This window comes from Odocoileus virginianus, chromosome 15 (assembly GCF_023699985.2).
Source record: "Odocoileus virginianus isolate 20LAN1187 ecotype Illinois chromosome 15, Ovbor_1.2, whole genome shotgun sequence".
Taxonomy (NCBI): Eukaryota; Metazoa; Chordata; class Mammalia; order Artiodactyla; family Cervidae; genus Odocoileus; species Odocoileus virginianus.
In genome coordinates, this window is record NC_069688.1 from 52,188,615 (window position 1) to 52,208,991 (window position 20,377).

Consider the following 20,377-nt stretch of genomic DNA (forward strand, 5'->3'; position numbering starts at 1 on the left):
TGACTTTCATAAAAACTAATGAAGTAATTTACAGCTGAACAGGCCTGGAAGGACTAGATACTTATGAATATAAAACAAAGGTTATGAGTCAGATAGACTTGGGTTAGAATTATGCTTCCACGCCTTACTGTGTTATGTCAAGAATGTTCCTTGGCGTCTCTGAGCCATAGTTTTCGCATCTGGAAAATGAGAATGATAATGATACCTCCTTCATACATTGAGAAAAGGTATATGAAGCACATAGTAAAGTGTCTGATGTAATGATACTCATAAAATACTACTCGCTATTAGTTTTGTAATTACTATTAAACTCCGACCACATGTCACATCGCTCTGCGGCCTGGCATTATGGTACTTACCTTTAAAGTCCCTGGAGTTAAAAGTACCAGAGCACATCCCTCAGCAAAGTCTTTCAAAGATGGGACAGACCAGGAGCAGGTTCGTCATGACAGATGTTACAGTAGATAATGGAAGGAACTTTAGATGGTTAGTTTAGAAAGCATATGATGGGGGTACTGATAATGATGGCTGTCCTGAGGGTATCTTGTAGAAGAGGACCCTGAGAGCACACCTGAGACCAAAGGGGAGGGAAAAAAAGGAAACGGAAGCACATCCCTCTGTAACCTGTGAGTGAGTTGGGGGTGAGATGGGGGGTGGGGGCGCCCGCGAGGGTCGCGGCTCTTGCGCAGCTGCGGCGGCGGAGCCAATCAGCGGGCGCATCCCGTACTCGCGCGACGGTACAGTCGTGCCGTCGTGACGTTGGCGGTTGCCATGGAGCTCCCCGCTCCGTAGGGCCGTGAGCCGACACCAGGGGGGCTGCGGGGTCGCATCGCGGCTTTGAGGTCCAGTCGGCCGCCGCCATGAGCGGCCGGAGTAAGGGGAGAAGGTCCTCCCGCGCCAAAGGCCGTGGCAAGAGCCGCGCCAAAGGCCGAGTCCGCGCCGCGCCTGACGACGCCCCGCGGGACCCGGACCCTCCAGAGTGCCAGAGGCTCGGGGAGGAGACTATGGCGGCACAGGTGCAGGCTGGCGCGGGTTGGGGTGGCCCGGAAGGCGCTGAGCCCGCGCCGCCCCGCCGGTCCGGGGAAGAGGCTGCCTGCCGGCTGCCCCTAGACTGTGGCCTCGCGCTCCGGGCCCGGGCAGCGGGGACTCTCGGGCAGGCGGTGACCAGGCCATGCCCGGCCAAGGCCACATCCGTCCCGGAGCGCCTGTTGACCGACACTGTCTTCGTGGGAACCGTGGGCACCGTGGCGAGGCTGAGAAACGGGCCCCGCGTCGGAAGCCGCCGCGGCCCTGCGGCGAAGAAAACCCCAGATACCTGTAGTGCGGTGGGGAGGGGGTCTGCGGCCTTGGCCGGGGGGAAGCCGAAGAAAGGGGCCGCGGCGGAGGCTGCCTCCGCCCCCGTGGGCGAGGAGAAGATTGAGAACGCGGGGTCAGGGCCCCCGGCGACAGAGGGCAGCATGGATACGCTGGAGAACGTCCAGCTGAAGCTGGAGACCATGAACGCCCAGGCGGACCGGGCCTACCTGCGGCTCTCCCGCAAGTTTGGGCAGTTGCGGCTGCACCACCTAGAGCGCAGGAACCTCCTTATCCAGAATATTCCAGGCTTTTGGGGACAGGCCTTTCAGAACCACCCCCAGCTCTCGTCTTTCCTGAACAACCAGGATAAAGAGGTCCTCAGCTACTTGAATAGCTTGGAGGTGGAAGAGCTCGGCCTGGCGAGACTGGGCTACAAAATCAAGTTCTACTTCGGGCGCAACCCCTATTTCCAAAATAAGGTGCTCATCAAGGAATACGGGTGCGGCCCTTCGGGTCAGGTGGTGTCTCGTTCCACTCCAATCCAGTGGCTCCCCGGGCACGACCTCCAGACCCTTAGCCAGGGGAACCCCGACAATAGCCGGAGCTTCTTTGGGTGGTTTTCAAACCACAGCTCCATCGAGTCTGACAAGATTGTGGAGATAATCAACGAGGAGTTGTGGCCCAATCCCTTACAGTACTACCTGATGAGTGAAGGGGCCCGTGCAGAGAAAGGAAAGGAGGGCAGGCTGGGTCCTGCGAGGCCGCCAGGGGAGACCCCGGAGCCTGGGGTAAACAAGTCCAACTGATCCTGCTCAAGTCTGCGTCCTACCTCTTGCTGGCCTCATGCCCGGCTGGCCTTGGGTGTTTGGCTGTCTGCCTTCTCTTCGTGTTGGCCTCTGCACACTGTTCCTGTTGGACTTCGGTTACAAGAATATGGCATTTATGATCATGTTCTTTTGCCTCCCCGTGACGTTCTTGCTTTTTCTTTACATTAGTATCATATGTTACGTGATCTCGCCCCTCCTGTTTGTGTTAAACTCACTTGATTCCAGTGTGTGCTGCCTTTCTCTACATTGCTTGGACCCTGTTCTTGGCCCTGGCCTTTCCCACCTGTCTTTCACATGGACACTCATGAGTCAGTCAGCAAGAGGACCAGCGCATCCTCAGGCTCTGCTGCTTCAGGGCCGGTGACTTGCCGGGCTTCGAGTTCATGCCAGCCATGCATGCCATCTGTGGCAGGCTTTTCGATTGCCACTGCAGAATGAAGCTAGCGCACATGGCATTGGCCATCAGCCTAAACTGATTGTCTCTTGGCTCTGGGGTTACCAGCCAAGGTGCCACCTGCAAGATCTCTCTGGCTTTGGCCAGGGACCCATGCTGCCCTCCTAGACACGGGTTGAGATTCAGGGTGAGATTTGCTGTGGTTTCTGTACTGTTTGGCATCTCTTCCTGCCTCTGGGCCTTTCTCCTTCCTGGTAAACCTTTGTCAAGGTCTGCATCATACCTCATCACTGTCAGGCCATTGAGTTTTGTCTAGGTTGCCAGTCGGCCCCAATTGGCTTCCTGGGCAACAAGGACCTTGAGAACTGCCTGTGGACACAGGCCCTCTGCCGGTGCATGAGACACACACCTACCCTCTCCAGCCTTCCAGGATCCCTGCTGGCTGCCGGACTGATGGGCAGGCTGGTACGTGTGGACATGTGCTCACTGTCGTCAAGCTGTGGCTCCAGGTGAGGGTGACTACTGGACTCACTTAAAATCTAGGCACCTTTATCCACCCCCCCCCCCCATCCCTGCCTCACACGTGACCATAGTGCTATCGTGGGGTTGCTGGGAAGAGAGATTTCAGATCTGTGGGCCCGTGTCTACTTGACCTCACACATCTACACCTCCTTCCGCAATCCTGTCTCCTTAGCCTCTCTTCCTTCTTCCCCTCTGTCCTTGTCCTTATCCCTCACTCGTCCCTCCCTTTCTTTCTTCTTCTTTTTGGTTTCAATAGTGGTACTTCTGAAAGAGAAAACAGAGAGAAAACAAAACAGTTGTGAAACCAGGGTTTTCTGCATACAGCTAGTGAGTTGGCTCAGGCCTTGTTCTGCACACGCACACACTGGGCTGGAAGAGGGGAGAGGAAGCCAGAAGGCCAGGTGGGTCTGTGGTCAGATCCTGCTCCCTCCCGCCTTCTGGGTTCCTTCTGTAGTTTTGACATTGAGATTCTTCACATGGCGGTGCATCTGCTGGAACGGTCACCCCCCTAGGCAGCAGTGTTGGGGACTAGGGGTTACTTCTGCTTTGGCCTTTTCCTCTGCCTCCTAAGACCTGGTTGCCTTCTGTTTCTTCCTCTGGGCAGGCGTGTCTTGCCCTCTGGACTCTCATTCCCCAGCTCTCACCCTCAGCAGTGAGGTTTCTACCTTCACGTACTCTTGGGAGTAGACTGTAGTCTCCAGTATGGGGATCCCAACTGTCCTGGGGCATGGGGATGGGGGAGGGGGAGTACCTTTTCTGAGTCTCCAGGGCTTATTTCCAGCAGGTGTAAAAGCTGAGCTGCGCCCTCCCTGCCCAGGCTTATCTGTGCCCTCTTTCCCCCTCATCCCTGAGGGTGGGGTGAGTACTGAGGGTGTCTGTACTTGCCTTCACCCTAATTTCTCTCTCCTTACAGAAGACCTCCTTCTGAGTTTCCCACGGGCTAGGCAAGTCTTGACTCGAGCTGTCAAGAGGGTGTTTGGGGCAGGGGAGCTGGGGCAAAAACCTAGAACAGGAGTAAACCTGGTGTGGAGAGCGCTTGGCAAAGCAGCTAGAAGTGGCTTGAGGAGCCTCCCGGAGAGGATAGCTATCTCTCAGAGACAGAGGGACGGGGAGGAACCTTCCCTAGGGAAGGGACGGAATTAAAGGGCAGTGGGCAAATGTTTGCCGAGGTGAGGGTATGCCCAAGCTTTTGTCCAATCTCTCATTTTTGGTAGATTTTATAAATCACAAAAACAAGGGTCTGAATAACGTTACTTTGGGTACTTTCTCTTTTGTTCTAGGTGTGGCCTTGTGTTTTGTGGAAGATTATGTGCTACTTATTTTGTCTTTGAATAAGTCTTACCATTTCCCCCATTTTTTGCCTAATGGGAAAATAGAACTGTACAGGTCGGCTTTTTCTTTTTTTCTAAAAAAACCTTTTTCCTCTTTATTATGGACATTTTCAGACACACACAGAAGTGGAGAGACCGCATGTGCCGTCACCTAGCTACATCATTTATCAGTTATGGTCAACGCAGTTTCATCTGCATCTCCGTCTCCCCGCCTGTATTGTTTATCGAAAGTTCAAGACACTGTGCCAGTTCAACTGGGACCACTTTGGGAGACTGAGACACTCTGCTGGTGGTGATCGTGGTGGGGTGCACTCGTAACTATCATATCAGGTCTGCTTTTTGCTTTTCATGTTAACTAATGACGTTCCAGAGATGGGCCTTCGAAATGAAAGTCTTCAGAATTGACAAGAAGTATAAAAAATAATGAAGCCTTTTCCCTGTGTCCACAAGAGCAAAGAGAGACTGCTCTGTTGTAAACTCTTTCAAGGACTTATCTATCAGTCTTTGATAAGGTGCTTACTTGAGACCTTTCATCAGAATAACAGTCTTTTTTTCCCCCTGTAAGATGGAGACTATTACAATTATCAGCGTGTCCTGGTCTCATGATATAACTCTGAACTTGAAAGTAAAGTATAATTTGAAAATTGTTGCTGTGTTCTGTGAAAATAACCTCCCAAAAGTAATCAGTAACCGGTTGTCTTGGTAATTTGGCACTCTGGTAATAATGCAATTATTTCTCTGTTTGAAATAGTATAAATAGCGGTAACCTTGCATGTGTGATGGAAACAATAAAAGCTTGTATCTCTGTTATATTTTATTATTTTTAAAAAAGAATTGTAAGGTTAAGCAGAGGCTGGGTAGTTGACGGCATGTATACTGTGGTATACATGAGTGATTCCTAAGCCTCAGGCCCTTGTGTGACTAGCTCTATAACAATATATAAAATTGTGATTCCCAAGCCCTTATCAGAGATTGAGATCCTGTGGTTCTGGGAAGAAGCCAGGCAGTCTTGTTTTTAGCAAGCTTTCCAAGTAATTCTAGTGCAAAGCTTCTCAAATTTTAGAGTTCCTCTGAATCGTGTGGGGAATCCTGTTAAAACACGAATTCCGGTGCAGCAGTCTGGAGTGGAAGTTGAGATTCTGCGTTTCTGACAAACTTCCGGGCAGTGCTGGTGCTGGTGGTGTGTGAGCTGTACTTGGAGTAGCAAAGGCGGTGACTTCAAGGGCCTTTCAGACTCGAGGAACAGCACTCGGTCTTGGTTACACGTCACTTATGTGGGAAGCTTAAATGCACACACACTGGCAGAGCTCACAAATACCAGCTGAATCAGAATGGGGAAAGGGATTGATCGGGGTGTAGATACTTATTCTGAAAACATTCCAGGTGAGTCTGATGTCTAGCCAGAGTTGAAAACTAAAGTTTCTGATGCTGTTCTTAATAGATTCATAGCAAGGAACATTTTCCAAAACTCAGGAGGATCAGCAGCAGACAACCAAATGCCGCATAAAGCTGCCCAGCCGAAAATGGCTGGAAAAAAAAATTAGAAGTGAGTCGTTAACTAACAAAATAAAATTTGTATGCTATTGGGCATGAATCAACAAATGTGCAGTGTTCAGGTTGAATGTTTCAAATATTGAATGAAAGAATGAGTAAAACTGTTTATATTGAAATGCTTTTGGGCTAGGCTGGTAATTAAATTTGTGAAGTGGGCCATATTTGCTTTATAAGGATGTTACGTGTTAGTTCGTTAGGGCTTCCATAACGAAGTACCACAGATCGAGTGGCTTAAACAACGGAAGCTGACTTCCAGTTCTGGAGGCTAGATGTCAGATCAAGGTGACGGCAGGGCTAGTTTCTGCTGGAGTCTGTCCTTGGCTGGCTGGCTGCTGTCTCTTCGAGGTCTTAGCTCTGTGTGTGTGTCTGGGGGCAGCGGGAAGAAGTCGGGGGTGTGTGTAGCTGGGGCAGCTGTGTTGCAGTGCCAGGTTGTTTACTTGGGGCCCCGCAGGCCTGGTGTTGCTGTATCTTCAAAACAAAGTGGCAAGAATCAGAATCTCCTAGTTTGGAATATTTTCAATTAAAAAAAACAATCGAACACCCAGAGCCTTGCTCTTAGGGGTAGGTGGAGTGCAGAAGGGTCTGGGGGGCAGTCTCTCCAGGTGTGAGCAACCTCTCCAGGTCTGAGCGTCCTCTTGGGACCCATGCAGAGTCCTCCGGGGCTGCGAACTGGGACGGCCCTCTGCCCAGATCAGCTCATGTACTTGCTTCTTCAGAGGCTCGGAGTCTCCACTTCCCAAGCCCCCTTCCACAGCCCTCCCTTCAGTTCATTGCAGGACCCATCTGATGGGGGTTTCATCCCCGTACTGCTCCAGGGTCTTTATTCATTGTCTCTTGTGTGTGTCGGTCTGTTGTAGACATCAGAGATACAGCGATGGACAAATACAGCTTTGAATTCTGCCCCTTGTCCCGGGTTTCAGCCTCCTCTCAGTTTTGCCTGAAATTGCCAGTCTATCCTTTTTTTCTGTTTTCCTACATGGGGCTGATGAGTGTGTCAGATCCACATGGGGGTGGCTAAAGGAACCTCTTTTCACTCTGGCCTCTAGGTCTGACTTCACAAGGCAATTTGGACTTTTAATAACCTGGAGAGTGAGGGCTTCTCGGAGTAATTCTTGTTACACTAGGAGTCCCTTGTCCCTTTCTCACCCAGTTTTATTGCCCAAGACCTGATTTCTTCTCACTTACTGGGCTTTTCTGGACTGTAATGGGTTTGTGCTACGCCACAGGGGAGCAGAGAGAAGAAAAGAAGCGTCTTACTACCTGTAGCTTAGCCAAAGTCTCTCTCAACTTCTGTCTCCCCTCACACCTGGGCTCCCCCTCTGGTCCACTGCACTCATTTGCTACAGGGAAGGAGGTACCCTGCCTGGGGGTGGCCTCACCGAGGGAGGGGACTCCCCCGCTCCTTTGCCCTCTGAAGATTTTGGAAACTCCTTCCACGTTCTCATCCCTTGAGGTCCTTGGCTGAGGGGAGCCACTGGTACTGACGAATGGAGCCTTGTCCCTCCAGCATGGAGGGAGTGAAGAAACAAAACCCAGAGATTCCGTCTCCAGGCTGTGATTTCTATCTCTGTCCTTAGCATCTTCATTTTTGGAATCTTCTCCAACTACATTTCACCAGTCAGGCCCACAGCTCACTTCTGCCGAGTCACTTTTACCTGAAGCTCCAACCTCATGTTAGTCCTGCTTCTGTACCCCAGGTCTGGCACCGTCTGGTTAGGTGTTCAGTTATGGACTGTCCAAGGTTGGAAATTGAATTCCTTCCTCCTCTCCCTGCCTTGTGTCAAGGTGGTCCTGAGCTGAGGTTTGACAAATATAAGATGAAATAATTCCTACATGTGATATACTTCATGGTTTACAAAGCACAGTCACTCTCATCTCAGGCATAACAATTATCCCATAAGATGGCTCGAAGAAATTAAATGACCAAAATCACAGAGCCAGTCAGCAATAGAGCTGGGGCTCAAACTCAGGGCTCCTGCTTCCAAACACCGTCTGAACATACGCTGGTAAACATGAGGCCCAGGCAGTCATCTGGCACAGGACTGGAGGCACTGCTTCACGCAGAACCTGCATTTAACCCTTCACTCGGTTAAGGGTTAAGGGCATCAGAACCTTCAGCACAGCACATCAGTCACCGCCCATCCATTGGAGCTGACATGTGAATGTGAACCTTTCTGATTGTCCACAGCTGCTGGAGCTCGACAGGGGGCAGTGACTCGATGACTTGAGCGACTCAAAATGTGGCCAAGGCTCCCTCTCACTGCTCTGTCCCAGAGTCAGGAGTGGTTCCAGACACACATGGATGCAGATGGAGGCTGAGTGAGGAGGTTTGGGGCTCTAAGTATCAATACTTGAATATGAATGTATTGGAAAAAAGGGTAACAAGAAGTTCTCCCGTAACAAGAAGTTGGGTGATAGGAAGTCATAGGCTTGCTTCAGTAGCACAATGATGTCAGGGCTCTGGGTCCCCCTCTCTGCTTTGGTTCTCTTGGGTTTCCCCTTTGGGTTCCCAGACTCCAAGCACTACAGTCTCACCCAGCTGCACTTAAAGACAGGCAGGAAGGAGGAGAAGGGGTCTTCTCCCACGTCTCTGTAATCAGGGAAGAAAATCTTTGCCTATAGTGTCTGGTGGATTGCAGGGGACCTGAGTCAGTTTCCTTGGGCCAGAAATGAGTCACACTCCCACACTCTGCTTCAAGGAAATTAGCATTTTTTAGCATCTCTCATATGAGAGTGGGGTTCTGCCATCAAGGAATAAGAGATCAAAGGGCTAGAATTGACAGGAGATCTTAGTCATGTGTAGATTTGTCCTTTTTGTGGTGACATGGCCATGCTGCTGATCACACTGCTTAATAATACCTGGAGGTGTGTGCATCTGCACTTTCCCCAGCTCCCCAGGTCATCTCTTTGGACAAGAAAGCTTGTTTTGTGTCTCACCTCCTCTGTTTATGGTAAATGCTTTTCAGGCCAGCAATGCCTTTTTAGTGTTCCTATCTCCCACAGCACTTAGCTCGGGCCTCTCTCAGCATTTGGTGTGAAGTGAAAGTGAAAGTTGCTCAGTTGTGTCCTACTCTTTGCGACCCCATGGGAATAGTCCTTGGAGTTCTCCAGGCCAGAATACTGGAGTGGGTAGCCTTTCCCTTCTTCAAGGGATATTCCCAACCCAGGAATTGGACCCAAGTCTCTCGCATTGCAAGTGGATTGTTTACCAACTGAGCTAGAGGGTCAGTAAACACTAGCTGAGTCAACACATTAAGCCAATAATCTTTCGAAGATGTAAATTTGATCCTGTCAATGACCCATTCAGCCTTCAAGAGTAAGGTCCAAAATTCCAAGAAGCTCAAAACAGGCCATTCGTTATCTGACCCTACATTTTTTTCTTTCTGAAAAAAATTTATTATTTATTTTTATTATGAAAACTTACATGAAGGTTGATAGAAAACTACAATGATCACCTATCATATACCTACCATTTAAGTTCAGTGAATGTTAACTTTTTTCCATATTTGTTTACTCATGTATGTTTGTATTTTGCTGAACTGTCTGAAAGTAATTTGATGTTTCACCCATAAATACCCAGCATGAACCCCATAAGAAATAAAGATATTCTACATGATTGCAAAACCATTATTGGGAGGTTACAGTTCCCGAATATCATCTAGTATCCAGTCCAAATTTAGATTTCTCCATTGCTCCCAAGATTATTTTATAGCGTGTGTGTGTGTGCTCTGTCGTGTCCAACTCTGCAACCCCAAGGACTGTAGCCTGCCAGGCTCCTCTGTCTATGGGATTTCCCAGGCAACAATACTGGAGCCGGTTGCCATTTCCTTCTCCAGGGGATCTTCCCAACCCAGGAATTGAACCCTTGTCTCTCTAGTCTCCTGCATTGGCAGGTGGGTTCTTTACCACTAGTGCCAGCTGGGAAGCCCTATTTTATTGTATTAGGTATAAAATCAAGATCTAATAATGTTCAGGCATTGCATTTTGCTGTTTTTTATTCTTTTTAAAACAAAAATCCATTCACGTTCCCCCCATCTCACCCCACCCAGCCATAACATTGAATTTCTAAACAGGTTAGGCAGTTGTCCCACAGGCTGTCCCACATTCTGGATTTGTCTGATTGCTTCTTCTTGGTGTAATTTAACTTTTTGTTCTGTCTCCTGTACTTCTTGAAAACTGAGAGTTTGAGTGAAACACCTTTGGTGAGGATATTGCATAAATGAGGTGTGTACTTCATACGGTGTCACTTCAGAAGGCACATGGCAAGTTGTTTCACTATCACGCTGTTAGCTTCATCTCTTGGTTAAGGTGGGTGATCACTAGATCTTTCCTTTGTAAAGATACATCTCTTCTAAGCAGGTCATCTCTGAGATGGTACTTGGTCATTGTGAGAATATCCTGTTACCTTACACTTTTCATCTCAAGGTTTTAGCAGCTATTGGTGATGTTTGCTCAAATCAGCTATTTCTCTGTGGATTACCAAATAGTGGTTTTCTAATCTTGGCAGCTCTTTTACATATCTTAGCTGCTATTCTATAAAGAAGACCTCACCCTCATCATTTGGTGATGAACTCTATCTACCTCCTTCTAGAAAGGCAGATAAATGCTTAACTTATTCTCTTTAGCTTCCAGTGTTTAGAGTCAGAAGTTGGTGTAGTATAATCTCTAATGCTTTCGAATAAGTTCATGATTTTTTTTTTCTTTCTCTTGACTATGTCTGTGAACTTGTGGAATTTTATGTATTTAATGTTTCACAATCAATTATGGTCATCTTCTTTTGGCTACACAACTGACTCTCATTTTTCTCCAAACTCACTTTTGGCAGACTCCTCTGATCCTTGTCCCTTATTTTCTTCCCTTTCCCATTTGCACCTTAGCCAGCGTGAACCACTGTGAGTTCTCTGAATGCCAAGTGTTTATACCCTGCACACCTGCCCATACCATTTGCTGGAAAAACACCCTCACAACTCCTCTTGGGTGCTCAGATAGGGCTCAGATATTTTTGTCTGTGCTGTAGTTTTTAATCTTTCAAGGCGGAATTTGTCCCTCCCTTTTCTTTATTTCCATCATATTTTTTTCACACTTCGATTCATGGTACCTGATGAGGTGACTTGTTCTTGCCTGTTTATCTGTCTGCTTCCACCAGAGGCTATGAGATCCTTGAGACAGCAGATTAGTAATTAGCAGTGTGTCTTATTTATTTTGGCATTCCCATAGCTCAAGGGCTTACACAGGGTAGATGCTCATTCAGTCCTGAACAAGTGAGTGAATGAATGGTCCCTGACAATTCATGAAGACATCGGTGACAAACTGCAGAGAGTTCGGAAGTACCCAGGAGCAGAGATTGGGAATAACTTCAAGTGAAGGAGGAGTGTGAACCTAATGCAAATGCATTAAAGGATGGTGGGGAAAGGAAGTTATTACCTGCACAAAGCCTCAGGCAAAAACCGCACCAAATGACTCTCACAGCATATTGGAAATCAAGTAGGAGGATGGAGGTGAGCAGGAAGTTGGAAATGTACCAGGTATGCTGTGCTTGAGTAATTTCCATAGCACACAGGTCTCTAATGGAAAACAAGAGAAGGCTAAGCCCATGTGATGACTTTCCCAGGAGCTTTCTCTCTCTTTATCTGGGGATGTGTATATAGAGTCTGAGATCTCCTAAGAGGTCCTTTGAATTAAAATGACTTTCACAAATTGGGTTAGAACCAAGCCAATCTCAAAAGAATGATGTCATTGAAAAGCACCTGGACTAGAGAGTGACCTGCTGAATGGAATCCAGGGAGTGGATGCAGGGGAGAGGGGCCTTGAGTTTCAGTATTAAGAAGCCTAAGTTCTGAGATCCTAGCTCACCTGTGGTCCTCAGAGCCTGCTGCTGCGTTGCCTAGTGCAGTGGCACCAGATGTCTTAGGAGAGCCTTCAGAGCACTTCAGGGGACGGAGGAGCCAGCCCGGCTGCTGGCTCACCTCTCTCAGGAGGTGAGGCTGTCGGACTGGCTGTGTCCTCGTGGGAGCTCTTCGTCTTCTGCCCGGAGAACTCATTTTGCTCTCAGTGCCACCTCTGGCATGGGCGCCCTTTACAGTTGGATAACTGGTCTCGGACTCTGAGCTCCTCCATGGTTGCACGGCGTTCTCTCAGGAGAAGGTCTTACCTGACTCCCTGGTAAAACAGTTCTCCCACCCCCACTGCTTGCTGTATTCCTTCCTTTCCTTCATAGGACTTCCCACAAGTCCAGACCATGACTTTGTCTCTGAGTTTGTCTCTTCCTCTGGACTGTAAGGTCTCAAGGCTCTTTGATCACTGTTGAGTCCTAAGTGCGTACGCACAGGAGTTGCTTGATGAAGAGTGTGGGCCGGGGGTCACGCTAGTCTTATACGAGCTCCGGCCTGATCCCGTGGTGGTTGTATGGGCTGTGCCTGGCAGTTGTCCCTTGGTGGGAGGAGACCGTCTCTTAGGCACCAGTACTTAAGTCTATTCTGTTGAGCATATATCACATGCTAAGGACAGTACTAAGGCATTTTATCACATCTTCACAACCATTCAATTAATACCTGCATTTTCCAGATGAGATAAAAAGAGCCCAAGAACGTGTTCCATGTCATGGAAGTTATCATTCCTGAAGCTGAGGGAATTACCCGCCACTCTGCCCTGCCTCTCAGGCTGGGGTCTGCAGGTGAGTTGGTGAGCTCGACTCACACTGTCTCCTGACTTTGGAAAGGAGGGAGGAGGGTGTGTGGCTACAGGCAGGCTTCTAGCTCTCCTGAAGATGCCCACTCACCACAGATGGGAAGGGTGTGTGTTCGTGTGTGTGTGTGTGTGAGTCGGAGGCCGTCTCTGGGTGTGTGAACAGGAAGGGCATGGGCCCTGGGTGTGCCCAGGTGTGTGTCCAAAGCCAGCTTTGGGACACGGCCTGCCGACTGCCTGCTTCTTGTCCGCAGGCCCATGGTGCCCCAAGCCCTGGGCATGCTCGTTCGCTCTGGACACTGCCAGCTGAGCCGTGGAGCCTCAGAGGCTCCCAGCTGTGGGCCGCTTGTGGCAAACAGACTCTCCTGGCCTGAAGCCGCTTAGAAGAAGGGGCCTTTACTGAGGCCCTGAGTGGATGGTTTAACAGGGAAGCTGGGTCCCAGAAGGCACCAGACTCAACAGAAGGGTGTCACAGCTATGAAACAAGGGGATTTGTTTGTGTGTGGGCAGCATAGATGGGCCTGCTGGTCTTACGCTGGTCTTTGAGCTGCAGCCTCCCACACGGAGAGTCGTGCCTAGCACTGCTCTTGTCTCTGAGTGAGGAAAATGGTGAGAAATCATTCTTTCTTGACATTTCCCTAGGGGTGTGCTTCCCTCTGGGCTTCTCTGGTGGCTCACATGGTAAAGAATCTGCTTATGATGCGGGGGACCCAGGTTCAGTGCCTGGATCGGGAAGATCCCCTGCAGAAGGCAATGGCACCCCACTCCAGTACTCGTGCCTGGAAAATCCCATGGGCGGAGGAGCCTGGTGGGCTGCAGTCCACTGGGTCGCTAGGAGTCGGAGATGACTGAGCGGCTTCACTTTCACTTTTCACTTTCATGCATTGGAGAAGGAAATGGCAACCCACTCCAATATTCTTGCCCAGAGAATCCCAGGGACGGGGGAGCCTGGCGGGCTGCTGTCTATGGATGGGGTCGCACAGAGTTGGACATGACTGAAGTGACTTAGCAGCAGCAGCCAGTATTCTAGCCTGATAAATCCCATGGACAGAGAAGCCTGGCAGGCTACAGTCCATGGAGTCGCAAAGAGTCGGACTTGACAAAAATTCACAGAACCTTCTACTCCACACAGGGATCACATGGAGGGAAAAGAAGCAAAGTAGTTAGCATTTATTGACTACCTGCTGCATACCAGACTGAAGGGCTTATGTACAAATTATTTTTTACTTTTTATAATAGAAAGCTTATGAAATCTGCATTATCTACATGTTATAGTTAATGATACTGAAGCTCTGAAAGTTAAAAAGCTTGCTCCTGTTTATAATAGCCAGGTCATGGAAGCAACCTAGATGCCCATCAGCAGATGAATGGATGAGGAAGCTGTGGTACATATACACCATGGAATATTACTCAGCCATTAAAAAGAATTCATTTGAATCAGTTCTAATGAGATGGATGAAACTGGAGCCCATTATACAGAGTGAAGTAAGCCAGAAAGATAAAGACCATTACAGTATACTAACACATATATACGGAATTTAGAAAGATGGTAACGATAACCCTATATGTAAAACAGAAAAAGAGACTCAGATGTATAGAACAGTCTTGTGGACTCTGGGAGAAGGCGAGGGTGGGATGTTTCAAGAGAACAGCATTGAAACATGTATATTATCTAGGGTGAAACACATCACCAGCCCAGGTTGGGTGCATGAGACAAGTGCTTGGGCCTGGTGCACTGGGAAGACCCAGAGGGATCAGGTGGAGAGGGAGGTCGGAGGGGGGACCGGGATGGGGAATACATGTAAATCCATGGCTAATTCATTTCAATGTATGACAAAAACTACTGTAATGATGTAAAGTAATTAGCCTCCAACTAATAAAAATAAATGGAAAAAAAAAAAAATAAAAAGCTTGCTCAGGGTTACTCAGCCAGAATTTTGATAGATGAGAGTGTCTTTGGTGTCAAAACAGAGGTTCTCTCCCTTATAGAAAGGAGATATAATTACTGCAAATTTTAGTGAAAGTAATATGAATCAGATAGAATGCTTTCAGTATTCTCTAACTGCAAGTAATGTATGCAACTGTAATGCAAGTAACAGAAACTTTGACTGCTGAGGTCCAAGGATAAGGGCAGTGAATGTTTTCATAAAAAGGAATTTGGAGGCAAGTGATCCTGTGCTTGGCTTAGCTGCTCTGTTATTTTATCAAGTCCCCAGGCTCTTTCCATCCTTCTAACATTTTTGGCATAGAGTCAGTGAGAACTTTACGTCTTCACACTTGTCTCTTGGTCTCAGGATGGCTACTTCACTTCCAGGCATCATATTCTCAGAGACAGTATCTAAAATAGAAAAGAAGCCACGGGGGCAAACAGGGAATTCTCCTGTCAGCCCTCTCTCTCTGTCTTAACTGGAGAGGGATATCTTTCCTGGAGTCTCTAGTACATTTTCCTTTACACCTCATTCATCTCATTGGCCGGACATGAGTCTCACATACATATATTTCCATCTTAGACCAGTTCCTGGCCAGGGGAATGTTACTGCCATGGCTGACTTAGACCAACCAGGATCGGCTCCCAGGGGCTGTGCACGCAGCTTGTAGGGAAGAAAGGAGCCTGGTTGTTGGGTGGGCACTTGTCACATGGTACTCAAGTTCTCACCAGGCTCTGTGACCACTGGCATAGCCAGGATGGAATAATTGCGAGGACTGACAACGTTCACTATTTACTCATAGATCTGGACAGCATGCTGCTTTAGTATCTTCTCTGATCTGAGACATGAGTTAGGTGTCATGTGCTGAAAGAACTGTGGGATATAGATGTGCAATATAATATAATTAATGTGCAATATAATCTAAATGAGGGAGGAGTTAAATAACCGTGAACAGTTAGACAAAAGCATGAAACAAAAATGTAGCCAAAGCCAGCATAGGATTTAATGGTATCTGGGTGAGAGGATAATTTTGCAAGTTCTTCTTCTTTAAAAATTTGTCTTTAATGGAAGGATAATAGATTTACAGTGTTGTCTTGGTTTCTGCCATACATCAACATGAATCAGTCACAGGTATGTTCCCTCCCTCTTGAACCTCCCTCCCACCCCCATCCCCATCCTGCCCCTCTAGGACATCACAGAGCACCAGTGTGTTATACGGCAACTTCCCACTAGCTATCTGTTTTACATATGGTAGTGTACATATTTCAAAGCTACTCTCTCAGTTCGTCCCACCCTCTCCTTCCTCGACTGTATCCACATGTATGTTCTCTATGTCTGCATCTCCATTGCTGCCCTGCAATAGGTTCATCAGTACCATTTTTCTAGATTCCATATATATATATGTTAATATACAATATTTGTTTTTCTCTTTCTAACTTACTTTACTCTGTATAATAGGCTCTAGGTTCATCCACCTCATTAGAATTGACTCAAATTCGTTCCTTTTTACAGCACGTTCTTCTTGAAAGCATTTTGTAATTTCTTTGTCTCACTCATGACTGGATAGAAGTACTTTAAAAACTAGTTTCAATCAGCAGGATTTATTTTTGTATCTTCTGCTGGGTTTTTGCTATTTTCTTCCAAAGAAAATGCATAAAATTCTCAATGATTTGAGACTATTTGGGGCCAAGGAAATTATTTTTAGGTGTTTAACACAATATTGCTGGTTTCCTGGAAAAAAATATTTGGTGCTTTAGCAAGAGATCTGAACCAATCTTAAGTTTAAGCATCAGCCCTGGTAGCTTTACTGTGTAAGGCTGACATTTAAATTGAAGTCGCTCAGTTGTGTCCGACTCTTTGTGACCCCATGGATTGTAGCCTTCCAGGCTCCTACATCCATGGGATTTTCCAGCAAGGATACTGGAGTGGGTTGCCATTTCCTTCTCCAGGGGTTCTTCCCAGCCCAAGGATCAAACCTAGGTCTCCTGCGTTGCAGGCACACTCTCTACTGTCTGAGCCACCAGGAAATCCCCCTGTGGATCTAAACAGTACTCAAGTCAAGTATGAACCTTCATTTCAACCGTTACATTAGAGGCATTTGAATAGTGCTTTAAAAAATGCCATAGCTGCAGGCAAAACTTTAATTTGGCCTCTGATGAAAGGCAGTCATCTCAAACTGGCCTCAGTTCCTAGGGAAACCCTTTGAATAGATAAACACATACTTTGCTGATAATCGTGTTGACCCTATAATAAATTGGTTAGGAATTGTTTGTCATTTTAAATCCAAAAGGGTGATCCAGAATGTGTGCATGCTAAGTCGCTTCAGTTGTGTCTGACTCTGTGCAATCCTATGAACTGTAGCCCGCCAGGATCCTCTGCCATGGGATCTTCCGGGCAAGAATACTGAACGTGGTTGCAATGCCCTCCTCCAGGGGATCTTCCCGACCCATGGATCGAACCCATGTTTCCTACATCCCCTACACTGGCAGGCAGGTTCTTTATCAGTAGCGCCGCCACCTGGGAAGCCTGTGATCCAGAATATAGACTCCCATTGCTTTAGAGTTCCAGGTGGAGAACTTACCTTGTAGCCCACTCACTTTGGAAAGATCATCTGGGAGACATCCCCCTTTTTGGGAGGGCTTTTGTTATGTGATTCCCCCGCTCTCCCCACCCCCAAATGCTAACCTTATTTTTTTCAGCCTCTTTTTGGTTGGTGGTTGGAGAGAGCAGGGAGGGTTATGCCCAAGGTAGCATTTCTCAGGCTCTCTTTTCAGGGACTGTTGTAATTAGAGTGGGGAGTGTTTTGTTACCTTACCCCAGCCTGTTGGGTATTTTAACTGCTCCTCAGCCCTAGTTGAGCTGGAGCCATGGTGACCCATGCTAACTGTAGGAAAGAGCAAATTAGCCAAGATGGCAGTGGTCAGGCTCTCTCACCCCACATCCTCTCGCCCTCGCCCCCACGTTCTGTAAACAATGACTTTGCATGGTTATGTAACAACAGAGATCACTTATACCACCGTGCATGCATGTAACGATGTACTCACTTGGCCATGGGCCACCTTTGTTCTTTTCCCTTATAAGCTCCACCTGAAAAGCCCTTGTGGCTGTGTTATGGCTGAGTTATGGCTGTGTCCACTGGGTCAACCACAAGAGAACACAGCATGACTGCATTACGGCTGTTGCACCAGCCTGGAAAGAATAAACGTGTCTGCAGTTCCTTTGGCTCCTCGAGTTTTTCTTCCGGTTTCCCCGCTCACGCCTTGCTTACTCTGGGTTCAGTGAACAGTGTAAACAGTGAGGCAGTTGGCGTGGTGGGCAGGATACATAGTGGGTAGAGGAAACTGAGGCTCCAATGGATGGAGGAAGCCAGTGGCCACCACATAATAGTGGTACCCGGCGGCTGCAGTCCTCCTGGTAGAAGACTGGGAGGCAGTGGGCTGGTCACCTGATGGCCTTGAGAAGGCGTTACAGGCAGTGAGTTCCCATTTGTTGGACGAAGCGGCCGGTACTGCTGCTGGTACCATGGGGTGGATTTTCTTGATTGCCTTGAAGGTGAACATGGGCAATGCCCTCCATGATGCTGCACAAGTGGGTGAGTTGTAGAGACAGGAGGAGGAGCTAGGGCACTGTATACACATGCTGGAGCAAGAGGTGTGTGGCTCTGAGGAGCCCAGCGCCTCAGACTAGGAGCTAATGAGGGATGAGGATGAGGAGCACTGTGAGACCACAGGTCCCCGCTTGGCAGCGATGCCCACTGTACAGCAGAAGGTGAATCATGAACAGCCTATGGCCCAAGGCGGGCATCCTCAAGGGCCCCCAGTGTGACTGAGTTCACGACATATTGACCACATACTCAGGTGGAGTTGGTCGACCTGGGTAAGCAGTTTTGGCCGAAGCAAGGGGAACCCTTGGCAGCGTGGCTTTTGCGACTCTGGGACACAGGGGTGGATGGTATCATTTGTTCTGGGGATGAAATAGAATGATTGGTATATATAACTACTCAGCCCTCATTGAGACAAAGGTTGCAGCGTGCTAGGCGATCATGCAGGGGGTGCCTAATCACACACACATACCCTGATGGAATGGACTAGCGCTGCCACCTGCACCGTGTGTGTGAATGCAGAGAGCTCCTGGATACTGTCAGTAAATGGTAAATGGTATACCTATGCCGATTTGACCCAAGTTGTGAGAAAACTGGGCATGAAACAACGTTTAACCCAAATACCCAAGGCCCAGATAAGGTCCTTGTACAAGGTCCTGTAAAACACTTGCTTTACAGGCGGCATGCGAGACACCATTTTGAACAATGCCCTGTCCACCTGTTTTGGATTCCTGACGACTGTTCTTGCACCCAATGGGGTGGGGCACCCCATCTATGAGATGACCTAGATGGTGGCTAGCTTGGGAGAAATAGAAGGGCACCAGCAGGCCAGAAGTGTTAGGCATGTGAAGACCCCAAAGGAGGGGCCAAGCTGGTGAAGACCCCGTCCATGTGACATGGAGGCGAGTGCGGGCTGATTTGCTGGCAGCAGGAATTGACAGAAATAAAATTGAAAAACAGCCCCATGTTCCACGCCTAGAGCTCTGGAGGCAACTGAGACCAGAGCTGCCGTTTACCAAGCGTGAGAAACACCCAGAGCAAGAGGTTCGCGTGGTTCCGTTAGAAGATCACATGGCACCCAAGGATGTTCTTTCAGATGCCTTTTTCCACTTCGGATAAGGCTCAGGCCAAGGTGCCCACCTGCAGAGCCCAAGTGGGGACCAGAGGCCCCAGGTAGGACTTGCCGTGAACAGAGGGTGACGGCCCTGGTTGAGCCCGGTGCCAAAAGCAGTCTTGGTTATGGCAAGCTGGAGCAATTTCCCAGTCCTAGGGCACACATTGATGGCTATGGCGGCCAAAAGGTTAAGGGAAAGCTTGTGTCCTTACCTTTGAAAATTAGACGACTCTCCCCCCCGTACGGATGTATACTGTGTATGTGTCCCCAGTCCTGAACCATATTTTGGGGATAGATGTTCTACAGAGCATAGTATTACAGACCTCTGTGGGGGGAATTTCATCTCCAAGTGCATGTGGTGAAGGCTGTTGTGAGGGGCTACTCGAAGCATCACCCACAGTTACCGCCGGGACGTTGCAGTGTAACAGCTGTGAGACAATAGCGTTTACCAGGTGGCCATGAAGAAATCTGTGCTGCCATTGCTGAATTTAATTCCATTTAACTCCCCTGTGTGGCCTGTTTGGAAGCCCAGTGGCTCATGGTGAATGGCTGGACTACAGAGAACTCAAACCTGCGCCTGCTGCTTTATGGGCGATTCATGACTTGATGGACCTACTGACCATAGCGTTGGGTGCTTATCACCATGTGGTGGATTCTTGAAATGGAAGCACCCAACTTCAGTACTCTTTTGGCAACAATGAAGACAAAAAAAAAAAATTTCTTCCCTTGCAGCTCCCCCCCTCCGCCCCGCAAAGTCCTGAGATTGACACTCTTGGTTCATTAGATCATTAGGCACACTTGAACTAAGAACTGGGTCACTGCCCACCCTGGAGCCCCAAATGGAGTCAGCCCCACCCAAGTTATTAAGACTGACAATAGGGAAAGGATAATTTTTTTTTTCAAATGAATATAAATGATGGTGTCAGTACCAGAGGAAGTGGGGATGGATGCTGGGCAGGAAAAACAATAGATGCCCACTGAGTGGAAGTCCATTCCCGGGTCATCCTTGTTAAGAAGAAAGTGGGAAGGAGGAACAAAAACACCACTGTTTTTTATAAGAACCAGGCGCCGACAACTCCCTGCCGTGCCTTGCCTTTCTTCACAGTGTGACTAGGACAGCCTTTCT

The 20,377-nt window shown here is 48.3% G+C and overlaps 1 protein-coding gene across 2 annotated transcripts; it reads left to right on the forward strand.

The window, feature by feature from the left end:
• The first annotated feature begins 737 nt into the window (after nucleotides 1-737).
• Nucleotides 738-5,180, forward strand: TSPYL5 (TSPY like 5). 2 transcript variants are annotated; one of them, XM_020905820.2, is made up of 2 exons: nucleotides 738-3,026; nucleotides 4,320-5,180. In XM_020905820.2, exon 1 carries the CDS (start codon nucleotides 861-863, stop codon nucleotides 2,100-2,102), a length of 1,242 nt encoding a protein of 413 aa, XP_020761479.1. In that variant the 5' UTR covers nucleotides 738-860; the 3' UTR covers nucleotides 2,103-3,026; nucleotides 4,320-5,180. The 2 variants fall into 2 exon arrangements, with proteins under 2 accessions (XP_020761479.1, XP_020761478.1); XM_020905819.2 differs by having other exon boundaries at nucleotides 4,485-5,180.
• Nucleotides 5,181-20,377: the final 15,197 nt, after the last annotated feature.